The sequence below is a fragment of the Schistocerca americana genome, chromosome 11 (genome assembly GCF_021461395.2).
Source record: "Schistocerca americana isolate TAMUIC-IGC-003095 chromosome 11, iqSchAmer2.1, whole genome shotgun sequence".
NCBI classification, from domain to species: domain Eukaryota; kingdom Metazoa; phylum Arthropoda; class Insecta; order Orthoptera; family Acrididae; genus Schistocerca; species Schistocerca americana.
Genome location: NC_060129.1, coordinates 112797270 through 112818718, shown reverse-complemented (window position 1 = coordinate 112818718; position 21449 = coordinate 112797270). Strand labels below are relative to the sequence as shown.

The 21449-nt window shown below is 42.4% G+C and overlaps 1 protein-coding gene across 1 annotated transcript in view; it reads right to left on the bottom strand.

Moving 5' to 3' along the window:
- The window catches only part of LOC124553979, a 46578-nt gene extending 43832 nt beyond the window's left edge, over positions 1-2746 (bottom strand). The window contains exons 1-2 of the mRNA XM_047128003.1: positions 2633-2746; positions 1645-1820 (exon numbers count right to left, since the gene is read on the bottom strand). Coding sequence (XP_046983959.1) covers positions 1645-1650 — 6 coding nt within the window. The 5' untranslated portion in view covers positions 1651-1820; positions 2633-2746. The remainder of the gene's footprint in view (positions 1-1644; positions 1821-2632) is intronic.
- Between the last annotated feature and the right edge of the window lie 18703 nt (positions 2747-21449).

The window sequence follows — 21449 nt, the reverse complement described above, 5'->3', positions numbered from 1 at the left end:
GGAGTGCTGGAAGAATGATTGACTGCCTCTGTGCATGAAAATTATTTTACTCTTATGCTCATGATCTCTATGTGAGTGATATGCAAGGGGGTTTTAGTATATTCCTACAGTAATAATTTAAAGCCTGTTCTCTGAACTTTATTACAATCTCAGCATAGTTTTCATGATGTTCAAGAGTCTTCTAGTTCAGTTCCTTCACTATCTGACACTGAGGATTAAACAAACCTCTGAGCATTCATTCACACTGCCTCTTTCTGCTCTTTCAAGATGAGAAAACACAATTTGTAGCTTTTCTGGAGTAGAAGTTGCAAGGCAAGGATTTGGGGTAAGGTCTCACCATTTCTAGTGAAATGATGGCTTCAGTAGCTGAGGACTGAACAGAACAATGTAGCACCTGTTTTAACAGTACTTTCCACAGGGACACGACTGTGTCCTGCTGGTTACTTATGAACTCCGAAATTCATCAGTGAAAATATTTTTATTCAAGGCAAAATACCACTAACTTTAAAGTCTTTGCAATCATTCACACTTAAAGCTAGTGGATAAGCCTTACCTACTAACACATTACACTATTCAATAATATGTAATTGCCTGGTCTTTACAGACATGTTTGTGTGTGTAGTATACAACTGTCTACGTGAAAAAATTTCTGATCTACAAAACGTATTGACAGATGTAATTGGGACATAGACACAGTGCCACTATAGCTCAACTATCCCCGATCTTAGTGTCACATTTCCCCATCTTCATCACTTTGGTTAAATCTATTTCTAGATTATTTACGCAGCTATTCGAACTGCAGTAATTTCAGTCACTAAGTTTCTTTTGGTTAACACAACTGCACCAAACAAGATTGGAAACCAATTAGATACTTATTTACTGCAGAGATGTTAACAGCAGCAAACTATCAGTAAGCTTATATCACTTAAAGACAGCTGAGGGTGTCTCCCTTACAAAATACTGATGGAAACTACACAGTGGTATCACCAATGTTAAAAACTTACCTACAGTTGAGCGAACACGAGTGGCTTATGTATCCCACATGTTCAATTATCTCTACTCTCCCCAGCTAATAGAGGAAGCAGCTGCAGCCAACGATGCATCACCCACTGGCTCTTGCTACAGTACAGCTCAAGTTGACAAATTATCAATCTAACAGGCTTGTGCTGTATAAAGAAAAGTTCTCTACGTTTAGGAAACAAAACTCAAGAATCTTTCTTCAAATGTTATGTGCAAATCAACGAGCATTTAAAAACGACGGGTGCACATTAATTTGTTTTGATAAGTTACTAAACGTACGGTTACTACTCCGTCTCAAGCAAAGAAAACTTCTTTTTGTGTACATCTTATTAGCACCTGCATCACAAAATACCAATCTTTCTAACTACTACAATATTGCTACCAAGAAGGACCTTAGAATCGATACAGCGCTGGTACACGTTTTATTGATTTGAAACTTGACACGTCGGTTACGCAGAATCTAGTAGTCAAATGTTCAAAACTTCTCACGAAAGACAATACGATGAAATTTCGGTGCCGTATGTAAAGTGAGAATTTCTTAAACTTGCAAGTCTGAAGTCTTTATACATAAAAATATACCTAATTTCAAATTTACTCAAGTATTACAATTTTAACAATGCTTACCTTCATAGACTCCACAGTCCACACAGCACATCTAACAATTCACGTTGGATGCACAACACTGTCAAGCAATTGCTTCCGTCATTCACATCGCCGGAGTTGATATTCAAACCAACAAAACGTCACGTATGTTTCTTCAATGCCGTCATTAATGCAACAAAAACTGGAGACACATCCAACTAAAAAAGGAACATGTTATACGACTTGTAAAGTAACAAGCAAAAATATTAACACGATTGTAATACATAGTCCTGCAGAAAAATCTTCAGAGAAAACTGAATGCTGATCCATATTCTTGTGAAATATCTATTTCCCCTGCTCTTCTTTAACGACCGGTTTACTGTTAAATGGGATCAAAACTGTCGCTGCTCATATGTTTCCATTCACAACGATCGAGTTTTGTACGAGGCTACACATATCGACGGTCACAACCAATTCGACTGGAACTTTACTGCAGAGGATGAAGTCTTTAGCCTCTGCGGCAAGTTTTAATAAATTAAAAAAAATTCTCTTCCGGATAGTTTAATTAGACAGGCTTCAGGCAGGGAAATTAATCCGGAAAATCGTGAATATTATTAAGCCTTTCGACTATTAACATACGTGCTATTAACAGAGCAAAATTACAGTTTCGCTACTACAGGCAGTTGAGGGAAGAAGTGATCATAAAACTTCTGAATTAATAATCTCACATAAGCTCGCTACGCAACTACGAAAATAACCACTCTTCAGACGAGAAAAGTCTTTGGGAGCAGCAAAAATTTAGCTAGTTACGCTGTCAGTGGCACTTCGAACACTTTCTACATATGATACGGCTGAAAATGTTCTAAGAAAAGTTAGTTTACACGCTTGTCTTGTAAAAATCTGAATTCTCATTCCAAGCACCAACTGTTACAAGACTTTACAGCAGGTTATGTTATAAATCTCTACACTGATATTTTCAGACTTCTTCAAACACTAGAAAATTAATAGCTAAAGAAGGAACAACTCTTACTTAACTGCTGTTGTGGGATGAAACTCTGTGGTGTCGAGAGCATCCACTATCAACTACTCACGTAACTATCAGTTTGGAAATTGCCTCAGCTCCTGCCATTGCTTTCATGTCACTGCTATTGTTCAATAGATACACATGCCAAGTCCTGTTGCCAATAACAAATATTAAAATTCAGTCCGTCGTATAGCCATACACGCCATTATCCTGGCCGGTTCGTGGTGAGTAATGAGCGGCTTCAACCGTTACAACGCATACCTCGAGCCATCTCATCAGAGCGCATGCGCAACAACGTCCGCGTACTGCGCGTGTGCGAACGAGATCCCCGGCACACAAGGAGCGACAAATCACTGGCGATCCTTGCTCAACTGTGTTCGAACCAACGAGTTAAAATTTTAACTCGTTGGTTCGAACCGTTTACAAAGCAATTAACTGGGTAGAATGACAGTGTCTTGAAGTTTACTATGGAAAATCAACTGCTACTGCTGCTGAACACAGCAATTCATCTCCGTTTGTCTATCAATAAATGAAAAGAACAATAAATAAAAATATCTAATCGTAATTTATTAATTAGGACACTTTACAGAACATATTACACATCGGTATTTCGCTAAAGGCCAACTGAGTTGTTTACATCTTCCCAGTGTGCTAATACAATTCTTTTTTTATTTATTAGTCGTCGATACTCACTGCGTTGATTAGTCATAGTTTAACTGCAAGTATTTATACAATTTGTTTTGTGGATTCTATATGTTTACAGAAATGTTGTCAATAGGAGCACTGTTAATTACCGTAACTCTTGTTTCAAGAGGAAGAGTTATAGTTTACGAAATGATAAGGGATTTCAGTATAGCCGTGTAATAGATGTGCCCTGAACATTTAAATTAGAATGTCCTCATAACGTTATGATACGTAATTTTGTTTGGACGTACAAACCTCTAACAATGAGTGTCGTTGTTTCATAAATAACTCATCATCATCACAGTGATTTGTGCACCTCAAGTAACTAAAAATTCTAACACAAAGATCTTACTCAACGCAGGCAAAGCGAAACGAAACAGAACTGTACAGTTACACTTAAGTAACATAACGAGACGCAGTCACAGGACCTGTTGCCACACAGAGCAAGCGGGATTGCATGAGAATTCGTATGAGCCGCTTAAATGAGTACGGTGCAACCAGCGTTCGTTTGAAATTTGCTTCTGGTGACACAACTGATCTGTAGCGTAGCCCGAGGTCTACGTTAAGTTGAACCGTGATAATTAGGGTGTAAGTTGGCGAAGCACACTAACACAAATGTCATATAAAGGTTGTGGTAACAGACTGACCTCTACCATACGGTAGCCTTAATGTTTATTTTCGCGCCCTACTTAATCGATTTCAGCCTAACGGCAATTTACCATCTTATTAATTTTAGTTGCTTGTAGAATTCTATCCGATTAGCGACTGATATCTGCGATTTGCTCACACACCTGCGATCATACACTGAATAGCCAAAGAAACTGATACACCTGCCTAATATCGTGTAGGGTCCCGTGAGCACGCAGAAGTGGCGCGACACGACGTGGCATGGACCCCACTAATGTGTGAAGTAGTGTTGGAGGGAACTGACACCATGAATTATGCAGGGCTGCCCATAAATCTGTCAGAGTACAAGGGGGTGGAGATCTCTACTGAAAAGCACGTTGCAAGGCATCCCAGATATGCTCAATAATGTTCATATCTGGGGATTTTGGTGACCAGCGGAAGTGTTTAAACTCAGAAGAGTGTTCCTGGAGCCACTCAAGCAATTCTGGCCCCCTGGAGTGACGCATTGTCCTGCTGGAATTGCCCGAGTCCCTCGGAATGTACAACAGACAGGATGCTTACGTAAATGTCATCTGTCAGAACCGTATCTAGACGTAACAGAGGTCCAATATCACTCCAGCTGCACACGCCCCACACCGTTACCGAGCCTCCAGCAACTTGAACAGTCCCCTGCTGACATGCAGGGTCCACGGATTCATGAGGTTGTCTCCATATTCGTACACGTCCATCCGCTAGATAAAATTTCAAACGAGATTCGTCCAACTAGACAACATATTTCCAGTTGTCAATGGTTCAGTGTCGATGTTGATGGGCCCAGGTGAAGCGTAAAGCTTAATGTCGTGCAGTCATCAAGGGTACACGAGCGGTCCTCTGGCTCCGAAAGCCCATATCGATGATGTTTCGCTGAATGACACTTTCTGATGGCTCAGCATTGAAATCTGCAACAATTTGCGGCAGGACTGCACGTTTGTCACGTTGAGCGATTCTCTTTCAGTCGTCGTTGGTCTCGTTCTTGCAGGATCTTTTTTCGTCCGCAGTGATGTCGGAGATTTGATGTATAAGCAGATTCCTGATATTCACGGTACACTCGTGAAATGGTCGTACGGGAAAATCCCCACTCATCGCTACCTCGGAGATGCTGTCTCCCATCGCTCATGCGGCGACTATAACACCACCTTCAAACTCAGTTAAATCTTGATAACCTTCCATTGTAGCAGTAGTAACCGATCTAACAACTGCGCCAGACACTCGTTGTCTTATATAGGCGTTGCTGATCGCAGCGTCGTATTCTGCATGTTTACGTATCTCTGTATTTGAATGTGCATGCCTATACCAGTTTCTTGGCTCTTCAGTATACCACTAGATATGAGTTGCTACATACCAACTTGTTAAAATTAAAACGTTTAATACAGTTTTTTAATTGATTTCATCATCCATCATTCCTCGTCTTCTTCTACTACAAAGCTTACTAAGGCGTTGTATGCAAGTAACCACCTTTAGTGCATTAAATTATTGTTGACTTAAGTACTTGATAGCACTCTGTAACCCGAAATTTTTTTTCTTTATTGTTATTTTCATACCTTGTCCCACCAGCCTACCTTACAAAAGGTAGGCCGGCAGCAGCCTATCTACGCCGCTCTTCGGCCACAGAAAACAGTCAGTAAACAAGAAGGCAAAAAAACAGACTACACGAATGGTAAAAAAACAGGAGAAATACATAAGAAAAGAAAAGAAGGCGTTCACAGAAGTCACTGGCGGGGCAAGTAGGTTCAGCACTGCACACAAACGTAGACAAAACAGTTGCACACGCGAACGAAGGAGCACTGAAGAAGAAACAGAAGAACACTGTAGCACATGGATGACGATTTTCGGCGCACTAGACACACTATTGCACAAAACAGGGGGGGGGGGGGGAGGGGGGAAGGGCCTGCCATAGGGAATAGAGCAGGATGCCAGTGAGAGAGAAGAAGGGAAGTGGAGGGGAGAGGGTATGGTGGGGTGTGGAAGCCGGGGGAGGGGGGGGGGGGGGAAGGGGGGAGGGAGTGAAGGGAAAGAGGGAGCCCTAGGAGGAAAAACACAGAAGGAGGAAGGGGAGGCTCAAATTTGGTAGGAGGGGTAGATGGAGCGGACGAGGGCATCACCCAGGAGGGGGAGATGGTGGGAGCCTTGGGCACAGGTGTGGAGGGTGGCAAGATGGAGAGCGGGTGGGATGCAGCAGTACAGGCGCGGCAGCAGATGGGCGTGAGAGAGTATGAGGGAGGCAAGTGGGTGAGGGGGATCAAGTTTACAGGAGGTGTAGAGGATCCGTATATGAACCTGAAAATAAGTTGCAGCACGTTTTATAATTTGTTTTTGATCATTAAGTATACAGGGTGGTCCATTATGGTAACCGGGCCAAATATCTCACGAAATAAGCGTCAAACGAAAAAACTACAAAGAACGGAACTTGTCTAGCTTGAAAGGGGAAATCAGATGGTGCTATGGTTGGCCCGTTAGATGGCGCTGCCGTAGGTCAAACAGATATCAAATGCGTTTTTTAAAAATAGGAACCCCCATTTTTTATTACATATTCGTGTAGCACATAAAGAAATATGAATGTTTTAGTTGGACCACTTTTTTCGCGTTGTGATAGATGGCGCTGTAATAGTCACAAACATATGGCTCACAATTTTAGACGAACAATTGGTAACAGGTAGGTTTTTTAAATTAAAATACAGAACGTAGGTACGTTCGAACATTTTATTTCGATTGTTCCAATGTGATATATGTACCTTTGTGAACTTATCAATTCTGAGAACGCATGCTGTTACAGAGTGATTACCTGTAAATACCACATTAATGCAATAAATGCTCAAAATGATGTCTATCAACCTTAATGCATTTGGCAATTATTGTAACGACATTCCTCTCAACAGCGAGTAGTTCATCTTCCGTAATGTTCGCACATGCATTGACAATGCGCTGACGCATGTTGTCAGGTGTTGTCGGTGGATCACCATAACAAATATTCTTCAACTTTCCCCACAGATAGAAATCTGGGGACGTCAGATCCGGTGAACGTGCGGGCCACGGTACGGTGCTCCGACAACCAATCCACCTGTCATGAAATATGCTATTCAGTACCACTTCAATCGCACGCGAGCTATGTGCTGGACATCCCTCATCTTGGAAGTACATCACCATTCTGTCATGCAGTGAAACATCTTGTAGTAACATCGGTAGAACATTACGTAGGAAGTCAGCATACATTGTACCATTTACACTGCCATCGATAAAATGCGGGCCAATTATCCTACCTCCCGTAATGCTGCATGATACATTAACCCGCCAAGGTCACTGATGTTCCACTTGTCGCAGCCATTGTGAATTTTCCGTTACCCAATAGTGCATATTTTGCCGGTTTACGTTACCGCTGTTGGTGAATGACGCTTCGTCGCTAAATAGAACGCGTGCAAAAAAATCTGTCATCGTCCCGTAATTTCTCTTGTGCCCAGTGGTAGAACTGTACACGACGTTCAAAGTCGTGGCATCCAATTCCTGGTGCATAGAGATATGGCACGGGTGCAATCGATGTTGATGTAGCATTGTCAACACCGATGTTTTTGAGATTCCCGATTCTCGCGCAATTTGTCTGCTACTGATGTGCGGATTAGGCGTGACAGCAGCTAAAACACCTACTTGGGCATCATCATTCGTTGCAGGTCGTGGTTGACGTTTCACACGTGGCTGAACACTTCCTGTTTCCTTAAATAACGTAACTATCCGGCGAACGGTCCGGACACTTGGATGATGTCATCCAGGATACTGAGCAGCATACATAGCACACGCCCGTTGGGCATTTTGATCACAATAACCGTACATCAACACGATATCGACCTTTTCCGCAATTGGTAAACGGTCCATTTTAACACGGCTAACGTATCACGAAACAAATACCGTCTGCTCTGGCAGAATGTTACGTGATACAACGTACTTACACGTTTGTGATTATTACAGCGCCATCTATCACAAAGCGAAAAAAGTGGTCCAACTAAAACAATCATATTTCTTTACGTACTACATGATTATGTAATACAAAATGGGGTTCCTAGTTTAATAAGTCACAGCTGCAAAATACTAACGCGAATTCTTTACAGACGAATGGAAAAACTGGTAGAAGCCGAACTCGGGGAAGATCAATTTGGATTCCTTAGAAATGTTGGAACACGAGAAGCAATACTGACCTTACGACTTATCTTAGAAGAAAGATTAAGGAAAGGTAAACCTACCTTTCTAGCATTTGTAGACTTGGAGAAAGCTTTTGACAATGTTGACTGGAATACTCTCTTTCAAATTCTGAAGGTAGCAGGGGTAAAATACAGGGAGCGAAAGGCTATTTACAATTTGTACAGAAACCAGATGGCAGTTATAAGAGTCGAGGGGCATGAAAGGGAAACAGTGGTTGGGAAGGGAGTGAGACAGGGTTGTAGCCTCTCCCCGATGTTATTCAATTTGTGTATTGAGCAAGCAGTAAAGGAAACAAAAGAAAAATTCGGAGTAGGTATTAAAATCCATGGAGAAGAAATAAAAACTTTGCGGTTCGCCGATGACATTGTAATTCTGTCAGAGACAGCAAAGGACTTGGAAGAGCAGTTGAACGAAATGGACAGTGTTTTGAAAGGAGGATATAAGATGAACATCAACAAAAGCCAAACGAGGATAATGGAATGTAGTCGAGTTAAGTTGGGTGATGCTAAGGGAATTAGATTAGGAAATGAGACACTTAAAGTAGTAAAGGAGTTTTGCTATTCGGGGAGCAAAGTAACTGATGATGGTCGAAGTAGAGAGGATATAAAATGTAGACTGGCAATTTCAAGGAAAGCGTTTCTGAAGAAGAGGAATTTGTTAACATCGAGTATAGATTTAAGTGTCAGGAAGTCGTTTCTGAAAGTATTTGTATGGGGTGTAGCCATGTATGGAAGTGAAACATGGATGATAAATATTTTGGACAAGAAGAGAATAGAAGCTTTCGAAATGTGGTGCTACAGAAGAATGCTGAAGATTAGATGGGTAAATCATGTAACTAATGAGGAGGTATTGAATAGAATAGGGGAGAAGAGGAGTTTGTGGTACAACTTGACAAGAAGAAGGGACCGGTTGGTAGGGCATGTTCTGAGGCATCAAGGGATCAGAAATTTAGCATTGGAGGGCAGCGTGGAGAGTAAAAATCGTAGAGGGTGACCAAGAGATGAATACACTAAGCAGATTCAGAAGGATGTAGGTTGCAGTAAGTACTGGGAGATGAAGATGCTTTCACAGGATAGGATAGCATGGAGAGGTGCATCAAATCAGTCTCAGGACTGAAGACCACAACAACAACACATTTAAAAAAACGCAGTTGATATCCGTTTGACCTATGGCAGCGCCATCCAGCAGGCCAAGCATAGCGCCATCTGGTTTCCCCTTTCAAGGTAGACGAGTTTCGTTCTTTGTAGTCTTTTCGTTTGATGCTTATTTCGTGAGATATTTGGTCTGGTCACGATCAATGGACCACGCTGTATACTTAATGATCAGAAACAAATTATAAAACGTGCTGCAATTTATTTGCGTCGACGTTTGCACATAACACCGTACAAAATTCAGCTACTGCGTGAAGGTGACAAAGAACAACATGTGGAGTTCTGGAATTTCGTTCCTGGCAAGATGGAGGATAACCGTTTTCTTCCGCATTTAGTGTTTAGTGACGAGTCAACATTCCATTTAAATGGAAAGGTGAACCATCTCAAAGTGAGAATATGGGGAACGGAACATCCACATGGAGTTCTACAAAAGGTGGTGAACTCTCCATAATTCAATGTGTTTCGTGCAGTTTCACAGGAAAAGGTACACGGTCCATTTTTCTTTGCCGAGAATACTGTTACGAGAAGCACATATCTCGATATGCTTGAGAACTTTCTTTTCCGACAGTTGGAGACCGATTCGAACGACTTTATTTATTAACGGTATGGTGTAACGCGACACTGGCATCTGGAAGTGCGGGAATTTTTAAATCAATGGATTATTGAACAATGGATCGGTCGCACTGGGCAAAATAATTCAACCTTACATTGCTGGCCTCTGAGGGCACCGGACCTGGCTGTAAGTGATTGTTTCTTGTGGGGGTTTGTAAAAGACTCTGTTTATGTGTCTTCGTTACCAACAACAATGAATGAGACATCACAGCTGTGGAAGCTGTAACTCAAGACATGCTCTCTGCAGAATATTTATTTCGACTTCTTTGGAGAGGGAATTCCGGAAAACCGTGTTTTGTAAGTCTGACACTGTCTTCAGTAATGTCGTCATTCTTATCGCGCAGTGAAAGTATTAATTACGTCTTGCCATTGGTGGTCTTTACAAAAGACCTGCGAGATGCCCAGCTTAAGCCGCGGACAGGACAGGTAGTTTAAATTGTGGAAAGGGGCCAAAATAAGGGGCTGTCAGTTACACTCGAACATACAACTTTATTATTTGATCAAACATTACAAGAGCACAAAAAATTTTTTTTATACACACAGCTTTAATCTTTGGGACTTACGAGGGTGAGTCAAATGAAAACCTTAAACATTTTTTAAATATTATTTATTGTGCAGAAGTGGTACAAAGCTGTATCACTTCAACATAATTTCCCCCACGCTCAATGCAAATCCTCCAGCGCTTACAAAGTGCATAAACGTCTTTAGAAAAAAATTCTTTTGGCAGTCAGTACAACCACTCATGGACCGCATGGTGTACCTCTTCATCAGAACGGAACTTCTTTCCTCCCATTGCGTCTTTGAGTGGTCCAAACATATGGAAATCACTTGGCGCAAAGTCTGGTGAGTATGGTGGATGAGGAAGACACTCAAAAGTGGAAGTGAAAGTGAACCCAGGCTTCGTCCCCCATAACGATTCTTGCTAGGAAGCCATTACCTTCTCGTTCAAATCGCTGAAGAAGTTGTTCACAAGCATCAACACGTTGTTCTCTCATTCCAGGAGTCAGCTGCGGTGGCACCCATCTTGCAGACACTTTGTGAAACTGGAGCAGCCGCCGAGCGGTCTGAGACGCTGTAGTCATGGACTGCGCGGCTGGTCCCAGTGGAGGTTCGAGTCCTCCCTCGGGCATGGGTGTGTGTGTTTGTTCAAAAAAATGGTTCAAACGGCTCTGAGCACTATGGGACTTAACTTCTGAGGTCATCAGTCCCCTAGAACTTAGAACTACTTAAACCTAACTAACCTAAGGACATCACACACATCCAAGCCCGAGGCAGAATTCGAACCCGCAACCGTAGAGGTCGCGTGGTTCCAGACCGTAGCGCCTAGAACCGCTCAGCCACCCCGGCCGGCTGTCTTTTTGTCCTTAGGATAATTTAGGTTAAGTAGTGTGTAAGCTTAGGGACTGATGACCTTAGCAGTTAAGTCCCATAAGATTTCACACACATTTGAACATTTGAAACTGGAGCAAATCATGCACAATGTGGTGTGCTGACCCATGACTAATCTGTAAACATACTGCAATGTCATTCAGTGTCACTCGGCGGTTTTCCTCCACTATAGCTTCAACTGCTGCAATGTTCTGTTGAGTCACTCGTTGTGCCTGAGCTGGACGAGCAGCATCTTCCCCTGAAGTCACACCATTTGCGAACTTCCTACTTCATTTGTAGACTTGCTGATGTGAGAAACATGCATTACCGTACTGAACCTTCATTCGTCGATGAATTTCAATAGGTTCCACACCTTCACTACGCAAAAACCGAATAACAGACCGCTGTTCTTCCCTGGTGCAAGTCTCAAGTGGGGCGGCCATCTTTATACTGATACTGCGCAGGTATGTGTGCATCTGCACTATACTGCCACGTACAGGCCGCTCTGCACGCTGTTTGTAGCACGCTTACCAACTTACAGGATAACGGCGCGTAATTTCGATTTGTTATTACAAATATAAGGTTTTCATTTGACTCACCCTCGTAATTACCAGCTGAAAGCCACTTTAATTTAAAAACGGCTGAAGGCCAATAACTTAAAACGCAAGCATAACCAGGAATTTAAAAGGCAAGCCTTATCTTACAACAGTTCTTTATTTAGGCTGAAGGCCCAAAGAATCTGAGATTTTCAGAGGAAACAATTTGCATTCAAAATCGGCTGAAAGCCCAACATTTAAGGCTAAACAACATTAATTAAAAAATAAAGGTCTTCCATAAATAGTTCTTAATTAGACAAAACTCAACCAAAAAGGAAATTTAAAAGGCAAAGCCTTATCTTAAAACAGTTCTTTAGTTAGGCTGAAGGCCCAAAGTATCAGACCCTTCAAGAGCAAACAAGTTAAATTCAAATCGGCTGAAGGCCTAACACTTAAAACCCCATAACATAATTTTTTTTTTAAATACCAAAGGCCTTATGTGAAACAGTTCTTTTATTTAGGCTGAAGGCCTTGAGAGCCAACTGCACACGCCCTACACCATTACAGAGACTCCACCAGCTTGAGCTTCCCCTGCTGACATGCAGGGTCCATGGACTGATGAGGTTGTCTCCATACCCATATACGAGGGGGGACCAAAAAGTCACCGGAATCGTAATTCTGCACATCGTGTACTTGTAGTAGCAGGTTGCGCCGCCAGAGGGTTGTAGTAGGAGCTCTGCTGAGTCATTCTGCCACACGGCGTCACCCAACAGTGAGAAGTTTAGTTTCTTCCGCAGTTCTTTGAGTGTGCGTACAGTGCAGACGTGACACAAGGAAATGGCTAGTTCTTACGAACAACATGCGGCAGTGAATTTTGTTTCTTGCTCGGCAAGAACGCAGCAGGACCTGTTGCGATGATTCAGACAGCCTACAAAGACCGTGCTCTTAGCAAAACGCAAGTGTATGAATGGTTTTCTCGGTTTAAAAAGGGAGAAATGGTGGTTGAAGATCAGCCCCATTCCGGTCGACCTTCAACTGCTCGAAGCCAATACAACATCGACAAAATCCGTGATCTCATCAGTGAAGATCGACGCAGGACAATCGACCAACTCGAGAACTTGTCGGGGTTGTCCTAAAACTCAATTCAGCACCTCTTGACCATCGATTTGGGGATGCGAAAAGTGGCAGCAAAATTCGTGCCAAAGCTTCTTACCATAGATCAAAGGGATCGTCGCGTTCCAGCCTGTCTCGAAATGAATCGAAATGAAGGATCCGTTCAAAGATGATCTACATTTTTTCAACAAAATCATTACAGGTGATGAGTCGTGGTGCTATGGGTACGATCCAGAAAGTAAACAACAGTCATCACAATGGAAGTCACCTGGCTCACCTCGACCAAAAAAAGATCGACAAGTGAAATCGAATGTGAAAACGATGTTGATCTGTTTTTTTGACATCAAAGGGATTGTAAACTCTGAATTTGTCCCTGAAAACCAGACAGTAAACCAACAATTCTATTTGGAGGTTATGAAATGGCTTTGTATAAGTTTGTCGCGAAAGCGTCCGGCTTTGTGGGATTCCGGCGTGTGGTTCCTGCATCACGACAACACTCCCGCGCACACGGCTCTCAGCGTTCGCCAGTTTTTGGCCTCGACGAAGACTACTACCTTAACACACGTGCCCTTTTCACCGGATTTAGCACCCTCGGACTTCTTCCTATTCCCGAGGATGAAAAGAGACTTGAGAGGGATGTGGAAGACGTAAAACACAATGTCATGAAAGTGCTAGCAGGTATCAAAGAGGACGAATTTGAAAGGTGCTTCGAACACTGGAATAGAAGTTTAGATGAGTGTATTAATGCTAATGGAGAGTACTTCGGAGGAGATTAAGGTTGTATTTGGAAACAATAAAGTATATGCTTTCTAGAAAGAAATTCCGGTTACTTTTGGGTCCCCCCGCGTTTGTCTGTCCACTCAATACAATTTGAAACGAGACTCATCCAACCAGGTAACATGTTTGAAGTCATCAACAGTACAATGTCAGTGTTGATGGCCCCAGATGAGGCATAAAGCTTTGTGTTGCGCAGTGATCAAGGGTACATGAGTGGGCCTTCATCTCCGTAAGCGCATATCGATGATGTTTCGTTGAATGGTTCGCTTGCGGAAGCTTGTTGATGGCCCAGCATTGAAATCTGCAGCAATTTGCGGAAAGGTCGCACTTCTGTCACGTTGAACGATTCTCTTCAGTCTTTGTTGGTCACGTTCTCACATGTTCTTTTTCCGGCCGCAAGGATATCGGAGATTTGTTGTTTTACCGGATTCCTGATATTCACGATACACTCGTGAAATTGTCTAATGGGAAAATCCAGACTTCATCGCTATCTCGGAGATGTTGTGCCCCATCGCTCGTGCACCATCTGTAACACCACGTTCAAACTCACTGAAATCTCGATAACCTGCCATTATAGCGGCAATAACAGCTCTAACAACTGCGCCAGACACTTCTTGTCTTATATATACGAGGTGCATTCAAGTTCTAAGGCCTCCGATTTTTTTCTAATCAACTACTCACCCGAAATCGATGAAACTGGCGCTACTTCTCGACGTAATCGCCCTGCAGACGTACACATTTTTCACAATGCTGACACGATGATTCTATGGCAGCGGCGAAGGCTTCTTTAGGAGTCTGTTTTGACCACTGGAAAATCGCTGAGGCAATAGCAGCACGGCTGGTGAATGTGCGCCCACGGAGAGTGTCTTTCATTTGTTGGAAAAAGCCAAAAGTCACTAGGAGCCAGGTCAGGTGAGTAGGGAGCATGAGGAATCACTTCAAAGGTGTTATTTCGAAGAAACTGTTGCATAACGTTAGCTCGATGTGCGGGTGCGTTGTCTCGGTGAAACAGCACACGCGCAGCCCTTCCCGGACGTTTTTGTTGCAGTGCAGGAAGGAATTTGTTCTTCAAAACATTTTCGTAGGATGCACCTGTTACCGTAGTGCCCTTTGGAAAGCAATGGGTAAGGATTACGCCCTCGCTGTCCCAGAACATGGACACCATCATTTTTTCAGCACTGGCGGTTACCTGAAATTTTTTTGGTGGCGGTGAATCTGTGTGCTTCCATTGAGCTGACTGGCGCTTTGTTTCTGGACTGAAAAATGGCATCCACGTCTCATACATTGTCACAACCGTCGGAAAGAAAGTCCCATTCGTGCTGTCATTGCGCGTCAACATGGCTTGGCAACATGCCACACGGGCAGCCGTGTGGTCGTGTGTCAGCATTCGATGCACCCACCTGGATGACACTTTTCGCATTTTCAGGGCGTCATGCAGGATTGTGTGCACAGAACCCACAGAAATGCCAACTCTGGAGGCGATCTGCTCAACATTCATTCGGCGATCCCCCAAAACAATTCTCTCCACTTTCTCGATCATGTCGTCAGACCGGCTTGTGCGAGCCCGAGGTTGTTTCGGTTTGTTGTCACACGATGTTCTGCCTTCATTAAACTGTTTCACCCATGATCGCACTTTTGACCTATCCATAACTCCATCACCACATGTCTCCTTCAACTGTCGATGAATTTCAATTGGTTTCACACCACGCAAATTCAGAAAACGAATGATTGCACACTGTTCAAGTAAGGAAAACGTCGCCATTTTAAGTATTTAAAATAGTTCTCATTCTCGCTGCTGGTGGTAAAATTCCATCTGCTGTACAGTGCTGCCATCTCTGGGACGTATTGACAATGAACGCGGCCTCATTTTAAAACAATGCGCATGTTTCTATCTCTTTCCAGTCTGGAGAAAAAAAATCGGAGGCCTTAGAACTTGAATGCACCTCGTATATTCTGCATGTTTACTTATCTCTGTGGTCGTGCGGTAGCGTTCTCGCTTCCCACGCCCGAGTTCCCGGGTTCAATTCCCGGCGGGGTCAGCAATTTTCTCTGCCACGGGCATGGATGTGTGTGATTTCCTTAGGTTAGTTAGGTCTAAGTAGTTCTAAGTTCTAGGGGACTGATGACCATGGATGTTAAGTCCCATAGTGCTCAGAGCCATTACTTATCTCTCTATTTGAACACAAAATACACATACCAGTTTCTTTGGCGCTTCAGTGTATGTTGTTGTTTTAGGCGATTTCAAGGATCGATAAAATGTTACTTCTTTTCTTTTCACTAAGAATTTCGTTTTGTTTCAGTAGAGGTCCAGCGGATAACTGATGACCTGGTTGGTGAAAGCCAGCAACAGCAGCAGCACTGAAAGTAGTCCACATAGTTTTCTTCTCCGTAGTACTGCATATCCGTCTATGAGCCGGTAAATGGAGGGCCTAGCTGTGCAGAGCTTTCTAAAGCACAGCAGATAAGAGGACATGCATTAATGTTCGAAATGAAAAGGATAATGCTTGTTTTTCGTGGTCAGTCCTGACTCGTGAGAGAAATTATGAGAAAAAACCACAGATTGCATCTCGATATGGTAGATACCTCGATGTTGGTAACTGTTATAACTTTCACGCTATCGAGTTCTTCGTCAAGATCCAGGAAATACCTAAATTTGAGGCACGGAATACCAGGCTATTGGTCCATGTTTATGGCCTGGAGAAGAAAGCAAATTTTCCACTGGTAACATCACATTTAAAATATTTGTCCCCCTTAACAATCTGAATAATGGGAGCTGGCTGTTGGCAAGAGATCTGCTAGGAGAAGGAGATTTTCAGATAGTTTTACTATTGGTGTTTGCAATAGATATGACCAACTGTCAGAGTCTACTGGAGAGGAATTTCTAGTAGCTGTAGGTGTAGGAAGTATGCAGCAGACCTCAGCAGTTACAGTGGCTGGGACAGGTGCAAAGTCTAAGAGAAAGAAGAAGTTTCTGCTGTTATGTAGTTCTCATGGTAGAGGTGTAGGCCAGCAGATGCAGGAAGTGTTGGGGAGTGAGTAACAGGTCACCAGCATTGTGAAGCCTAATGCAGGATTGGCTCAGGTGACTGTTAACATAGGGGGGTTATGTAGGAATTTTACTAAAGAAGATCAGGTAGTGATAGGGATGGGGAGTATGACGTAGATGGTGACCTGGAAAAGATAGCCACTCAGACTGGCAACACGAATGCGCATTTTGTGGAACTGTTTCAGCATCACGATCGGCCTCATCTTAATACAGCCATCAAGCGTAATAACATGAGACTTAGGAGTGCGCTGATGACAGAAGGCATGAGTCACATTTCAGTGGTGTCGGTGGAGTCTATCAGCAGGACGGGTTTCACTAGACATGGCCTGCACCTCAACAGATGTGAAAAGGGGAGGTTGGCAAAGCTTATAGGTGATAGCATAGGTGGGGTTGGTGGAACCACTCATCGCAAAATTACTGTACTAGTGGGTGTTAGAGCTGCACCTTTTTTAGATTGAAGTCAGCTGATAGATATTCCTGCTTAAGGGAAGCCTCTCTAAAAAGTAATCCCTTTTGGCTAAGCTTAGGTATCCGAGTAATGAGGGAATTAGTATATTTCATCAAAATATACAAGGTATTAGAGAAAAAGTTAGTGAACTGCTTATAGATGTTGACTCTGAAATTATTGGTATATCTGAACACTTCTTAAATAAGGAGATAATTCAGAGGCTTTACCAGGATACAGGTTGGCTGGCAGCTTTTCTAGGAGCTCTTTGCGGTGTGGGGGAGTAGCCATGTATGTGAAAAACGGCATCCCATTTGAGTCAATTGATGTTTCAAAGTACTGCACTGAAAAGGTGTTTGAATGTTGTGCAGGTGTGGTTAAATTTAGTGGAGTTAAACTTCTAACTGTTGTTAGTTATAGATCCCCAGACTCCGATTTCACAACATTTTTGCTAAAGCTAGAGGAGGTTCTTGGTTCGATTTATAGGAAATACAAAAAGTTAGTTATATGTGGTGACTTCAATATTAATTGTATAAGTGATTGTGCAAGGAAAAGGATGCTGGTAGACCTCCTTAATTCATATAATCTTATGCAAACCGTACTCTTTCCAACGAGAGTGGAAGGGAACAGTAGAACAACCATAGACAACATTTTTGTTCATTCCTCATTACTAGAGGGGCATTCTGTTAGCAAAAAAGGGAATGGCCTTTCAGATCGTGATGCACAAGTTTTAACTCTAAAAGATTTTTGTGCTGCAACACATGTTAAATATAGTTATCAACTTTTTAGGAAAGCTGATCAAGTTGCTGTAGAGACCTTTGTAAATCTTATCAAGGAACAAGAGTGGCAAGATGTTTATAGTGCTGATACAGTAGACGATAAATATAATGCTTTCCTCAAGACTTTTCTCGTGTTCTTTGAAAGTTGCTTCCCGTTAGAACGTTCAAAACAGGGTACTAGCACAAACAGGCAGCCTGGGTGGCTGACTAAAGGGATAAGAATATCTTGTAGAACAAAGTGGCAATTATATCAAAACGTTAGAAACAGTCAAAATCTAAATGCAGCAGCCCATTACAAACAGTATTGTAAGGTGCTTAAAAAAGTTATTAGGAAGGCGAAAAGTATGTGGTATGCAGATAGAATAGCTAAGTCTCAGGATAAAATTAAAACCATATGGTCAGTCGTAAAGGAAGTGGCTGGTCTGCAGAGACAGGTCGAGGATATAGAATCAGTGCGTAGTGGGAATGTCCATGTTACTGATAAGTCGCATATATGTATAGTATTTAATAATCACTTTCTGATTATAGCAGACGAACTAAATAGAAACCTAGTCCCAACAGGGAATCATATAGTGCTCGTAGAAAAAAGTGTTCTGAGACTGTTACCTGAAATGCTCCTCCATGATACTGACAAGAGGGAGATTGAGTTAATAATTACATCACTGAAGACCAAGAACTCTCATGGATATGACGGGATATCTAGCAGAATACTTAAATATTGTTCTATGTATGTTAGTCCAGTACTTAGCCATATCTGCAACTTTTCCTTTAGGAGCGGTCGGTTTCCTGACTGAATAAAGTACTCGGTAGTGAAGCCACTTTATAAAAAGGGAGACAGGGACAATGTTGACAATTATAGACCTATTTCTATGCCATCAGTGTTTGCTAAAGTTATCGAGATGGTTGTATATACAAGGTTACTGGAGCATTTAAATTCACATAATTTGCTGTCAAATGTACAGTTTGGTTTTAGAAATGGGTTAAAAACTGAAAATGCTATATTCTCTTTTCTCTGTGAGGTTTTGGACAGATTAAATAAAAGATTGCGAACGCTAGGTTTTTTTCTTTGATTTAACGAAGTTTTTTGACTGTGTTGACCACAAAATATTACTGTAGAAGTTGGACCATTATGGAGTAAGGGGAGTAGCTTACAATTGGTTCGCCTCTTACTTTAAGAACAGAAAGCAGAAGGTAATTCTCCGCAATATTGGGAGTGGTAGTGATGTTCAGCCCCAATGGGGCACTGTTAAGTGGGGCATTCCCCAAGGGTCGGTGCTGGGGCCACTGCTGTTTCTTATTTATATAAAGGATATGCCTTCTAGTATTACATCTACATGATTACTCTGCAATTCACATTTAAGTGCTTGGCAGAGGGTTCATCGAACCACAATCACACTATCTCTCTGCCATTCCACTCCCGAACAGCGAGCGGGAAAAATGAACACCTAAACCTTTCTGTTCGAGCTCTGATTTCTCTTATTTTATTTTGATTATCATTCCTACCTATGTAGTTTGGGTTCAAAAAAATATTTTCGCATTCGGAAGAGAAAGTTGGTGACTGAAATTTCGTAAATAGATCTCGCCGCGACGAAAAACGTCTTTGCTTTAATGACTTCCATCCCAACTCGTGTGTCATATCTGCCACACTCTCTCCCCTATTACGTGATAATACAAAACGAGCTGCCCTTTTTTGCACCCTTCCGATGTCCTCCGTCAATCCCACCTGGTAAGGATCCCACACCGCGCAGCAGTATTCTAACAGAGGAAGAACAGGTGTAGTGTAAGCTGTCTCTTTAGTGGACTTGATGCATATTCTAAGTGTCCTGCCAATGAAACGCCTTCCCCACAATATTAACTATGTGGTCTTTCCAACTGAACTTATCCGTAATTTTAACACCCAGGTACTTAGTTGAATTGACAGCCTCGAGAATTCTACTATTTATCGAGTAATCGAATTCCAACGGATTTCTTTTGGAACTCGTGTGGATCACCTCACACTTTTCGTTATTTAGGGTCAACTGCAACCTGCCACACCATACAGCAATCTTTTCTAAATCGCTTTGCAACTGATACTGGTCTTCGGATGACCTTACTAGACGGTAAATTACAGCATCATCTGCGAACAACCTAAGAGAACTGCTCAGATTGTCACCCAGGTCATTTATATAGATCAGGAACAGGAGAGGTCCCAGGACGCTTCCCTGGGGAACACCTGATATCACTTCAGTTTTACTCGATGATTTGCCTTCTATTACTACGAACTGCGACCTTCCTGACAGGAAATCACGAGTCCAGTCGCACAACTGAGACGATACCCCATAGGCCTGCAGCTTGATTAGAAGTTGCTTGTGTGGAACGGCGTCAAAAGCTTTCCGGAAATCTAGAAATACGGAATCAACTTGAGATCCCCTGTCGATGGTGGCCATTACTTCGTGCGAATAAAGAGCTAGCTGCGTTGCACAAGAACGATGTTTTCTGAAACCATGCTGATTACGTATCAATAGATTGTTCCCTTCGAGGTGATTCATAATGTTTGAATACGGTATATGCTCCAAAACCCTACTGCAAACCGACGTCAATGAAATAAGTCTGTAGTTCGGTGGATTACTACTACTACCCTTCATAAACAGTGGTGCGACCTGCTCAATTTTCCAATCTGTAGGTACAGAGCTATCGGTGAGCGAGCGGTTGTATATGATTGCTAAGTAGGGAGCTATTGTAGCAGCGTAATCCTGAAAGGAACCTAATCGGTATACAATTGGGACCTGAAGACTTGCCCGTATCAAGCGATTTGAGTTGCTTTGCAACCACTGAGGTATCTACTTCTAAGAAACTCATGCTTGCAGCTGTCCGTGTTTCAAATTCTGGAATATTCGATTCGTCTTTCCTGGTGAAGGAATTTCGGAAAACTGCGTTCAATAACTCCGCTTTAGCGGCACAGTCGTCGGTAACAGTACCATCGGCACTGCGCAGCGAAGGTGTTGCCTGCTTCTTGCTGCTTGTGTACTTTACATACGACCAGAATATTTCTGTTTCCTGATGACACCAGCTTGGTAGTGAAGGATCTTGTGTGTAATATTGAAACATTATCAAATAATGTAGTTCATGAAATAAGTTTGTGACTTGTGGAAAATAATTTGGTGGTAAATCACAGTAAGACTCAGTTTTTACAGTTTCTAACTCACAATTCAACAAGAACTGATATTTTGATCAGACAAAATGGGCATATTATAACCGAGACGGAACAGTTCAAGTTCCTAGGCGTTCGGATAGATAGTAAGCTGTTGTGGAAAGCCCATGTTCAGGATCTTGTTCAGAAACTAAATGCTGCATTATTTACCATTAGAACAGTATCTGAAATAAGTGACAGTTCAACACGAAAAGTAGTCTACTTCGCATATTTTCATACGCTTATGTCATGTGGTATTATTTTTTTGGGGTAATTCTTCTGATTCAAA